At 36.7% G+C, this 11,140-nt stretch overlaps 1 protein-coding gene across 1 annotated transcript; it reads right to left on the bottom strand.

Moving 5' to 3' along the window:
- Nucleotides 1-7,252: 7,252 nt before the first annotated feature.
- On the bottom strand, nt 7,253-9,709 carry LOC146668710 (E3 SUMO-protein ligase ZBED1-like). Its single transcript, XM_085408735.1, has 3 exons — nt 8,883-9,709; nt 7,910-8,259; nt 7,253-7,654 (listed from the first exon to the last, which is right to left on the bottom strand). The coding sequence occupies exons 1-3, from the start codon at nt 9,352-9,354 to the stop codon at nt 7,253-7,255; spliced, it is 1,224 nt and encodes a 407-aa protein (XP_085264861.1). The 5' UTR covers nt 9,355-9,709.
- Nucleotides 9,710-11,140: the final 1,431 nt, after the last annotated feature.

Below are 11,140 nucleotides of genomic sequence, written 5' to 3'. Positions count from 1 at the left end.
GAGATAAGGGACAATTTTTCAACAGTGTTAGTTTTTCTAAATTAAAAAAAAAAAAAGGCATAAAAAATTTCAGATTTTTGGCTCCCAGGTATTCTTCTAATTCTAAGAAACTATAGAAATTAGCAACAGTTTGCTGTCTGGTGAAAGCAGATAAACATGATTCTGTTTTATTTTTCCCTTAACCCCTCCCTACACACCCACACGCACGTACACCCACACGCACGTACACCCACACGCACGTACACACACGCGCGCGCGCGCACACACACACACACGCGTGCACACACACACTCACACAGGTTGGTCTGTAGTTAATTTGTCTCCCAAGTTCTCGAGGTTGAGTAGATGTGAAGCAAACAGTCCTCGTCTTTCTCTCAACCACAGACAATGACAGAGAGAGACAAAAGGCTAAAGTATGAGGATTTTTTTTTCTCAGAGCAATATGAAATATCTCTGTTTTTCAGCTGTCCCTTCAGCACGCATGCTGAATGCTAATGGTCCTTCAGCAATTACTGAAAAAGTTTTAATATCACAGTCAAACACAGGACACCTTCAGAGGTGGAAGTTAGCTGACATCAGAATATCCCAACTTGCATGCATTTTAATGATTTTTCTTTTTTAATAATCACCCTTCCACTGTCTTTTCTCCTATCTCACTTTATCTGTTTGTATAATTCTTATCTTCTCCACTCAACACTGTGTAAATGCTGGTTAAGACAATTAACAAGTGAAAAAGCAATAAATGACAAGTTTGCACTTGTTTTGAAGAGTTCAGACAATTTTGATACCACAGATTAGTCAGTGTCAACTATAGGTACGTTTATTGTGCTAACCTATCATTTGGTTCACATTTTTTATGGCACCAGACCAGATGTACTTGTTATTAGTGATTACAATCCTCATGCTAGTCCTGTCCTTCCTCCTTCTGCACCTCTTTCCTGGGGTCAGCTGTCTTTTGTCTTAGGATTTATGTACAGAAGCTGATTTTCATCATCTAGGTTTTCTTGACCATGTCTACAAGCCTAAATGCACTGATCTGCTTAGGAACTACTAATTTTTAAAATTTATGACTTTTTAAAAATATTTTTAGTTGCATTGCACTCAGATGAATACAAATGACTAACGTGGCATTTCATGCTTTGGTTTTTCAGAGCATTTGTATTACTGAAAAAGTCCTGCAGGGCATTTTTGCAGATATTCTGTAAGTCCTTTTCTTTTTTTTTTATGGCTGTGAGTAATGTTCCTTCTGTTTCTTTGCAGACACATCAATCCCTGAGAACTTCCATTTCTTTCTCAGTTCCATGCCTACCAAAGTATTTCCTGTTACAGTGCTCCAGAGCTCTGTCAAGGCAGTCTCACTCTCACTCACTCACTCTTACACACACACACACACACACACACACACAGATTGTGACACGATAATAAAACTATAGTTGAGTTCATTTGATATGAAGATTGTCTGTCTAAGATTGCTTTACAGGATTAATGTTCCCTGTATGAGTGCTTTATGTTTTTTGCATTTCAAAGTGTGGAAAACTAAAAATTCAAACAAATCTGCGTTCTGTGCAGGCAGCAGTATAAGCTACCTTTGCACATTCATCATACTTTTCATAGTGTATTCACACACCACTTAGACTTCTGTGGGTAACTTATAGCTGAAACTGTTGGCTATTCAGTAGATGACATGCCCAAAAAACTCATTAATTACATAGAACTGCTGGTTGTATTCTGGGGCATTAGATAATAATATTATAGTTGGGTTATTGGGATAAGACAGCCTGACTATGAAATATAAGAATAAGGATAAATGGTAATGCAACTCATTTATTGTAAAGTTTTTATGTGTGACATTTTGTATTTGTTGTGATTAACTTAATACAAGGCAGAATCAGTTTCCTCTACATTTTCTGAAGCCAAGCTGTTTGCAATACAATGATTTTAAAGAATTATATGTGCATGTTCCCCAAAGATTATTCTAAGATTCATTTTTAATTCATTGTAATGTCTTTACCTGTCCATTGGCCCATTCTGCTGCAAACACAATGATTAGAGCATAAGTTACAAACACATCTGCTTTGTAACGCTAAAAGATTTCATTATTCTACTATTATTAGTTACTATAGTATTCTAAGAAAATAAATGTGTATACAATTTGCACCCAAAATGAGCCACAGCAGTTGGACTTGCAAAATAAATGAAAAGTGAAAGCACTTTTTTAGACTTTGCATTGTCTGACACATTTATAATTATATGTGATTTTTAACTGCCTGGATTAGCTGATGTTATAAATGATGTTGTCAACAGCAAGGTCACTCTCACGTTCAGTAATAACATTAGGAATTTCCCTGGTCCTTTTTGTAGTGAAAGTTATTCTGAGCAGCTTCGTAAACAAACTTTGATAAGAATCTCAGATATTCAGTAGTAGAAGTTATCTAACCTCCTTTATGTTTGTAAAATGCATTGTGTATTCAGTCCAAGGTGAGGTTTTAATCAAAGCAGTTTCACTGAGGTGTAATCCATCTTAAAGTTTCCACAATATTAAAATACACACATACTGTGAAACAAATATATAGTACCATATGTAGTCTGTAACTGCTCTTGCTGCTGTGTTCTTCACTGGTCTCTTCTTCACGAGTTAACCATCCATTTAAATAATGTTGTGTCCCACAGATGTAGTTAGACAGTCTACCCTTGGCAACAGTGTGTTAGCTTACCTTCATATATATAGTGCTTAAAATTTAATTAGAGAAGCTGTCATAAAAAAGGAAAAACACTTTTTTTAAAATTAATCTGTAAAAAACTTGTTTAAAACTAAGATTTACTGAAGTCACTGAACTGCACTGTCATTTTTGTACCCGCTCTGCACAGGCTTTTCAGAGAATTCAGAAATTAATCAAGCACCACATCACATCAACCGCTAAAACATTTAGACACTAAACATTTTTCTTTTCCAACATGCTACATGCAAGCATGTTAATAGATGTAATTTGGCATTTTGTGTAAAACTGTAGACTTCATAATTAATGGATAACTTCATAATTTATATTTTAGCACTTAAAATATAATTTTAATCCAATAGCGTGTGCATAGTGATGGATTAACCATCCAGAAACAAACAAACAAAATTTAGGGGAGCTTTGGCATAAACCTTATTTTGGGTGGCTGTTTAATCAATACTATGCATTGTCTGTATAAATATGAATTTGCATCTTTGAGATGCATTAAATGTAATTTAACTACTGTAAAATCCTGCCAGTACCTGATTTATCATCCTCTATATAACAGATCATGGTCATCCATATTTTTATTTATACATACTGCAGCACTATAAATGAACTAATACAACAGAAATTAATGGGTTTGTTAGTGTTAGGATTATTTTATTAGCAATGTTGTTTTCAAATGACATAATAATTTGATGTTTAAGTTACACAGTACACTAGTTTCTTGTGAAAACCACTGCAAGGGATCATACCTGCACTCTAAGACTGCCTAAACAACAAGAAGAAACACTGATCCCAAAAAGTGTCCTGGATTTTTCATAGACTTCTCAGTGGGTATCTATGTTGTCATTGCCAGGTGACTAATGACCCTCCTAAAGGCCTGCAAGCCAACATAAAATGAGGCTTCACTGAGATCACCAGCAGTTGCTTTGAAGGCCTCATTTCACTTCACACATAAAGAACCTGGTCATTAGTGCTTTGTTTTCTTGAGTGTTTTACTTGTATATGTGGTTGAATTGTTGTCTGATTATTGTGTGTCTTGTGTTGGAAAAAGAAACATCTGCTATGAGTTCACTGGCAATGACAGAGAATGTGCTCTGATCAACCTCAACTGTACTGCAAAGAGGACAGCATCCCTTGGAATGCTCTGATCTGTGTCACTGGTAGGTAGCAAATATTCACAGAAAAGTTGGCTTATATAATAATTATATAAGTTTAATGTTCAAGCTAATAAATTAGCAGTTGTGTGCACAGCAGGGTTTCTAAAGTATGCTGTCATGTGTGATCATTCCCAGATGTAATGCATGTCTTATTTGTAGTTTTGTATTTTTTTTTAATTTTGAATTATATTATTATTATTTTACATTAATAGAAAACCTTTTTAAATTTTCAACCATGGTTGCATTTTGAGGCTACATCCCAAAAATATGTACAAAGTCCTATGTGGGAAGAATGATATGAAACTTTAGATCGTTCAGCTTTAAACAAAAGGAAACAGGCTCTTTTTGATCACTATATTTGCTCCCATCATTGCTGTGTTGTGTGGAACAGACACTACACTGTTGTTTTGTAAATACCACAGATTATGAGCATCACAATACAAAGTGTTTGCTGATTTCACAAAGCAGAACAGTTCTGTAACACAATTTCACTCTGTTCTGCAGCTGTGGTCCCGTGTTTGTTCAGTTCTCACTCAGTGAACTTTTGCTGCTCTCTTCCTCTTGACTGTGTTTATAAAAAATAAAATGAAAAAAAAAACAAACAAAAACAGATGCCCCCATACATGCCAAAGCCTGCTTGAAGCTTTTTGCATGAGGACACTCGAACGGGGCTTTGCTCTAAATTCTATATATATATTTGTTTATTTTCTCTTTATATCATTTGTTCAGTTATGAATTTTCAAACTCATTGAAACTCATTAATTGTAGTTTTAATCTTCTAATATCGTCTGAAAACAGACAGAAATTAAGTTTCAGCTGGATTTAGTCATATAATTTTCATATTGTTTGTCCTTAATGATAACAGACACTTTCAAAGTTATTATAAAAAAGAAGTTGGCATCCCTTTCATTAACAGTTCTAATCATATTTTTGATGTTCATTTGCTTCCCTAATCTGGTTTTCAATTACACCTCCAAATAATTATGTGGTTCAGTCTCAGTAGAGCGCACCACATCAAATTGATGTCTCTCATTGTTATTACACTCCTGTTTTATTGGTTTAATCTTTAATTCTAACAATCATTGCCAGAGCCATGCATCCTTTGAGGGGAAGAATTTAGGCTCAAACAAAGCATGGTGTATTGCCTTTCCTCCTTTTGAAGGAGCAGTGCAAAGGAAAAAAAGACACTGCCAGCTTCAACATGCCTGCAGCTTGCTGCAGAGATTAGTCTGATCATTCATTCCATTTCTCACTGCCTTACATAACTGAGTGTTTTTACAAAAACTGTGGACTTTAAGTGTTTGAATCTTAAATATAATATAAAATTGTTTTCTTTTGATCTTTTTTGTAATATAGCCAATTCTGTTTTGAGTATTCCATCTTCTTTTCTTTGTACACGGAGATTGAGTTGGTTTTTTGTCTCTTTGGTTTGGTTTTTTGTTTCCAGATTTCAATCAGAAGGAATCTTTTTTTCAATTCCGTTAAGTTCAGTTGCAATTAAGTGTACGTAGTGCAATTAAAATGATTTAAAACATTTTAGCATAAATAAAAAATCAGATCATGGTTTGCAAGAGACATGGTAGAAGTAGAAGATTAATTACTTTACTTTTGCTAATAAATGTAATTAGAATTGTGATTGGCACACATGCAGCCACACAACTCTGAAATTGGTAACATGTCTTAGACACACAAATATAATGGCACACAGTCCTTTTTTATGTATTTTACATTCAATATAGTTACATTCATTTTTTAATTTCTTTCTTTTACTGGTGCTTGAGGGTCCATGTGGCTGCTGAGGGTTGCTGGTGCTATGAAGAGCAAAAATTGTGTTCTGGAATGCCGTGCAGTTATATACAGGAAGTGTTGATCGCTGATTGCTGACTCATCTTAAATTTTCTTTGACTTGTGAGATGCATTTTTTGCTTAGTCTTGTGTTTAGTTTTACTTATTTGAAGTAACTATGAGACTAACTGTTGTTTTTGTTTCTTCACTGTTAAATAGTTTGTTAGTATTACTCTTATGCATCAACCTGGTCTCATCAGCCAGTATTCAAATCCCCTTAATTTCTTGTGTGTTAGATCAGATTTATTTTGTACAGCAGTTAGCTTCAAGTTATGTGAAGTTTTTATTTTGACTGTAGTTTAGTTCTGTTCATTTGACTTTTTTTAAGTGCCCAGTGTTAATTCATTTTGTATATTTCTTTTTCATTTTTAGGGTAAATAAAACCCATTTTTTTCAACATACCCACCATGTCCTCCTATCTAACGCACTTCGTTCTTTACACAAATTCTAAAGTACCTATTTAGGTTTACTTCTCTCCTGATTTCAGACATTCATTTGAATTTTAAGATATTGAAAGGCTTGGCAATATAGAGCATCTTTTAGAGCATCTTGTTGCTCAAAGGGACCAAAGACAGAATATATATGTAGCTTAGTAAAAAAAGAAAGAAAGAAAAAAGAAAGAAAGAGGAAACTGTTATAAATACGCAGTTCATAAAAGATAAATATTGCAAAGTTAAAAAGAGTTAAATGTATGCTTTGTTGTGTGATGCAATCCATGATTAAAATGATAAGAATGTAAAGGTTATATTTATTTTGTTTAAAAAAACGTGTTACTTTGATAATTCAGTTTTGTCCCAGTGGAGGTGAACTAGACACAAGTGCAGACGTGTGGCGTCTCGGAGCAGGCAAAGTGAGACGACTAGAGGAGCTAACGCAGAAGCGAGAGGCATCCTGTGGTGATTTAAAGCTACAGTTTATGACTGCAAACTAGAGCTGGGTGATATAAGATTTTTTCATATCACGATATGTTTTTTTCATTTCAGGCGATAACGATATATATCATGATATAAGCCAAATAACTAAATTTGTAAGATTTAAATGTGCCATTGCTCACAATTAAAATGTGAAATAATCAGCAGCTTGTTTTGATTTAAATATTTATTTCCCATAATAAGTTAAACAGGGCAGATGTACTTAAGGAAAATGAAACTTCAGTTTCAGATAAATAGAGGCAAATATTGCAAACTACACAAAAGGCAGCCGCTAAAGCGTTTAAGTTTGAAAATAGAACAAACAAAACAGACTACTAAATTGTCAATTCCACTTAGAAACAAAATATTAATTCTAAAAATAAATCTTAGTTTGTTTTACAGAAGAACAGACAAAATTGACTAACTAACTTTTGTCAATATCAAATGAACTGAGAACTAAATGGAAATTCTCACTCTCCTTGTTGTATAGCTTAGCTTTTCAAACAGTTTTAAAATAAAGATGCTAACAGAACATTCTTTAAATCCTAGGTACACATCCAAGGTGCAACATATATATATATATATAAAAATAAAACTTTAGTCTGACAAAAGCCTACAGGTTGTGGGACAGGAAGACAAGTCTATCCACTGCTTCAGGCTTTAAAGCGGCCCTGTGGCAAGTCACAATATTAGCCCCTGTACTAAATACCCTCTCAGAGGGGCTGCTGGTTGCGGGGATGCACAGGTAGCGCTTTGCCAGGCAGCTAACTCTTGGGAAGCTTCTGTCGTTGATTTTCCACCACTCAAGTGGGTCCATTTCACTGTCTGCATCAGGTGCCAGCAAGTACTTTTCAAGCTCCTTTTCAACTGTCTCCTTCTCAGTGAGCCCTGTGCTGGTGGGGTGGGATTTCTTAAAGAAGCTGCCCAGTGACTTTCTCTGTTTCTTCTGGGTTGGTAGTACTGCAGCAGCTCCACCATCTTCTGTTTCCTCCGTTCCAGCTGAAGTGGACGGGTGCTCAATTTGCCCCAACATCTCAGACACTGCTCTCATTTTGATGGCATCAACATGTTCTGCATTAATGTATTGTACTACATCTACCAGGGTTGCAACATCAAGCAGTTCATTTGTAATCTGGTGATTGTACTTTTCATCAAGGTATGTCATGACTGTCATCTTAAGGTCTTTTGTAAGTTGTGTTTCATCCTCAGATGGTTTCAGAATCTGTGTTCTGAAAAGGTGAAGCATCGGCTTGAGGTAGGACACACTCACGTAACACTCTCCAGAAAGTGAATCTGTGAATTCCAGTAGTGGGTTCAGGGCCACATGCACAGACTCCAGAACATCTAGATCTTGCCAGGAGGGAACCAAGTGCCTGGTCTTCTTATCTGCACTGAGGACCTGAGAGATAGCTTTATGTTGCTCCAGAACCCTCCCAACCATTTTTTGGCGTGAGCCCCACCTGGTGGGTGACTCTGTCACTAACTTGTGCTGGGGGAGGTGAAGCTCCTCCTGAGCAGCAGCCAATTCCCTTTTCTTCTTACAAGAGAAACTGAAGGCGGCCACCACTCTCTTACACACGGCCACAGCTCGCTCCACCCTCTTGTCTTTGCCGGCTTTTTCTGTGGATAAAAAGGTAAATAATAGCACATATTAACCTCAGAAATTAATTTAAGATTTTTGATTTTTTTTTCAGTCACAAATAAAATTCACTGCCCTGAAAACCCACTTACTTGCTATGATTGTACTTTTTTTTATTGTACTTTTACTTTTTTAAATTTTGCTGACAGACTGTCCAAATTTTTTTTTCTTATATTTAAAAAGGTGACAGAGGCTGGTGTTATCAACATCATTGTTATATTTGACGTTTTCATCACTTGTTCTTTTTGTCTTGAATTGCCCTATTTGGTGGAATCATAATTTAATGTTCTTTATAGGAAAAAGAGCTGAGGTTCTGTATTAGCCAATTGGGATCCTGATAGAATCCCAAAATTCTAAATTTTATTTGGCACATTTTGTCAACTTGATTTACACTGAAGAGTGACTGAATATTTGCCTATTATGCATGCCAACAGCAACTATTACTTCAAATAAATAGGCTGACATGAAGAATATTCTTTCTGATGTTTATTTTTTAACAATAATCATGGAAGTGATTTAGATCTCTAGCTTTTAATATATTTACATGGGCTCAAAAACACAATTAAAAAAGGCATTTTTAATTTTATTCTGCTTCCCAACTTACCGATAGCTGAGTGAAGTCGATGTCCGAAGCACTGCAGCCGGGTCCAGTTATTCAGGGATGTGGCCTTCACTATATTTGTCCCACTATCAGTTGTGATGCAGACTTGTTTGTCTTCACTCAGTCCCCAGGATGCAAGCGCTTCTGACAGTCCTAATGCAATTACTTCACCCGTGTGGTCGTCGGGAAGGTAGGCAGTTTGAAGACATTTGCTTTTCAGATTCCAGTCTTGGTCGATATAGTGGGCAGTAAGGCTAAGGTAAGGTTCTGACGTGCGACTTGACCACATGTCAGATGTAGTAGCGAAGAACGATACAGTTTGTAGCTCCTTCTCAACAGCCTCACGGCGCTCTCTATATAGCTTTGGAAGCGCTGTCTGAGAGAAATGTTGAAGTCCAGGGAGTTGGTAACGAGGATCCAGTACCTTAATTAGCTGCTTGAATCCTTCATTTTCGACCGTGTTTATTGGTAGCATGTCTTTAGCAGGACAGTAGGCTATGGCATTCGTTATGTCGCTATGTCTCTTAGCTTTTTTGTCATATGGTAAGACGCTGGAGAAAGCCGACTCAATTGACTGTTGCTGCTTCGCAGGGATTCCCCTGGTTGTTTTCGATGACAAATTAGCACTTTCAGTCAGAGATTGAGCGTGCTCTAGTGGGTGGCACTGCTTCAGGTGATGAAAAAGGTTTGTTGTATTTCCAGACTTGGTGGGAACATGCTTTCGGCACAACTTACAGTGCGTGCTACTCTGTTTTTTGTCAGACTTCAAATAGCCGAAATATCTCCACACTACGGAACTTTTCTGGCCCTACTTTTCGACAATCTCTTCGGCATTCGAACCGCCATCCGTGTTCTCTTCGGTAACGTGGTCACCCGAGCTCTCGGTCGATTTTTCTCTACTTGGTACACTCATTTTCTCCATTACCCGGTCGACACGGTGGTTAGCTGCTTCGCAAACAAATACGCACGTGCGGCTTGGCACTTGTGCTGTACGTAACAAGGCACGTGACGTGGATCGGCTCTGCGCTACTTAATTTGGATTGGCTGTTCCTTTTTTTTTTTTTTTAAAGAGGAAGAGAGAGAGATGAGGTCTATCGCGATAGTTGTATTTTCCTATCGAGAAGAAGTTATATCGCAATACATATCATATCAATACAGCTCTACTGCAAACGTTTTGGGTTGTCGGTTAGATAACCCAGGAACTATTTGGCATTGCAAAGCAGCGAATGTCGACCTGAAGTCTGCTGCATGGAAGTTTACTGTTTATTGATAAAGTGGTGGCTAACTGGCAGAACATCCAGACTGTGAGCAGCTAGTTGCCCTGTTTGGACATTTTGGTGGCCTGAAAGTGGACAGCAAACACGCAGTGCCCAAAGTGGCCCAGACACACCCCATATATTCTGCAGCTGTTCTTGAGAGCTTCTGCGCTGCTTCGGAGTTGAGGCCTGCTTGCCAGAGTCTTCTCTGCTGGACACGAGACTTTCCAAAGCTACTACCCCGTTTGTTTACTTCAGATGGAGCGAAGCGACCATTAAGTTTGGGGTCACAACGATCCCCAGCTACGATTCAGTCCTGCGACTTTTACTTTCCCTTATGTTGTTTTAACGGCTTAAAATAAGATAGTTATTGTTAATTGATGAAATTACTCTGAAATTTCAGTTGAACAACTAAACAAAAGTGGACTTTATTTTTTTTAATTAGAATCAGTGAACAGACACTTTTACGTTTAAGTACTCAGTAGGTTCATTTTGTTTATGGTGAAAAATATTTGCGCATTGCTATGAGATGTAAGTCATTCAAGCATATGATCCTAGTGCATTATTAATTTGTATTTATTTTCTGGGGGTAATTTAAGTTACATAATCTTGAGTTTCAATTCATACTGTAATAAGAGAAAAGAACCCAGGGCTCCAATCTACGTCATTATAAATATATGGTAGATGGGCCACACACACTTATGGAGTTATAGCATGGAAACAAAGCAAAATTACCAAGCATACACTGCAGGCAGACCAATATAACTTGCAAAGCATGCACAAATTGAAAAACAAAAAGCTTTCCAAAGGTGATAAAATAAAGATGATTTGAAGAAAAAGAGTGATGTAATAAGTCCTTGAAGAGGGGAAAAAAAAACTTAGAAGTCAGAAGAGCTTTAATTGAATGACCTGCATCCAACTTCTTTCAAAAGTCTGGGTTTCATAAAAATGGATATTGCATATGTCTGAGTAAATATATCTATATTTGCTTGACATTTTTATTTA

The sequence above is a fragment of the Rhamphochromis longiceps genome, linkage group LG6 (genome assembly GCF_057381845.1).
Source record: "Rhamphochromis longiceps isolate RC_006_pf linkage group LG6, R_longiceps_female_GT1.1, whole genome shotgun sequence".
Lineage (NCBI taxonomy): Eukaryota > Metazoa > Chordata > Actinopteri > Cichliformes > Cichlidae > Rhamphochromis > Rhamphochromis longiceps.
The sequence above is the reverse complement of the archived record's forward strand: the minus strand, read 5'-3'. Positions and strand labels throughout refer to the sequence as shown.

Excerpts from the sequence above, each read along its gene's own strand:
- LOC146668710 (XM_085408735.1), bottom strand. The coding sequence starts at position 9,354 with ATGCTACCAATAAACACGGTCGAAAATGAAGGATTCAAGCAGCTAATT. Across the intron at positions 8,260-8,882 it reads TCGACTTCACTCAGCTATCG|AAAAAGCCGGCAAAGACAAG; the intron begins GTAAGTTGGGAA and ends TTTTATCCACAG. Across the intron at positions 7,655-7,909 it reads CACTTTCTGGAGAGTGTTAC|CACCCGTCCACTTCAGCTGG; the intron begins GTGAGTGTGTCC and ends GGGCAAATTGAG.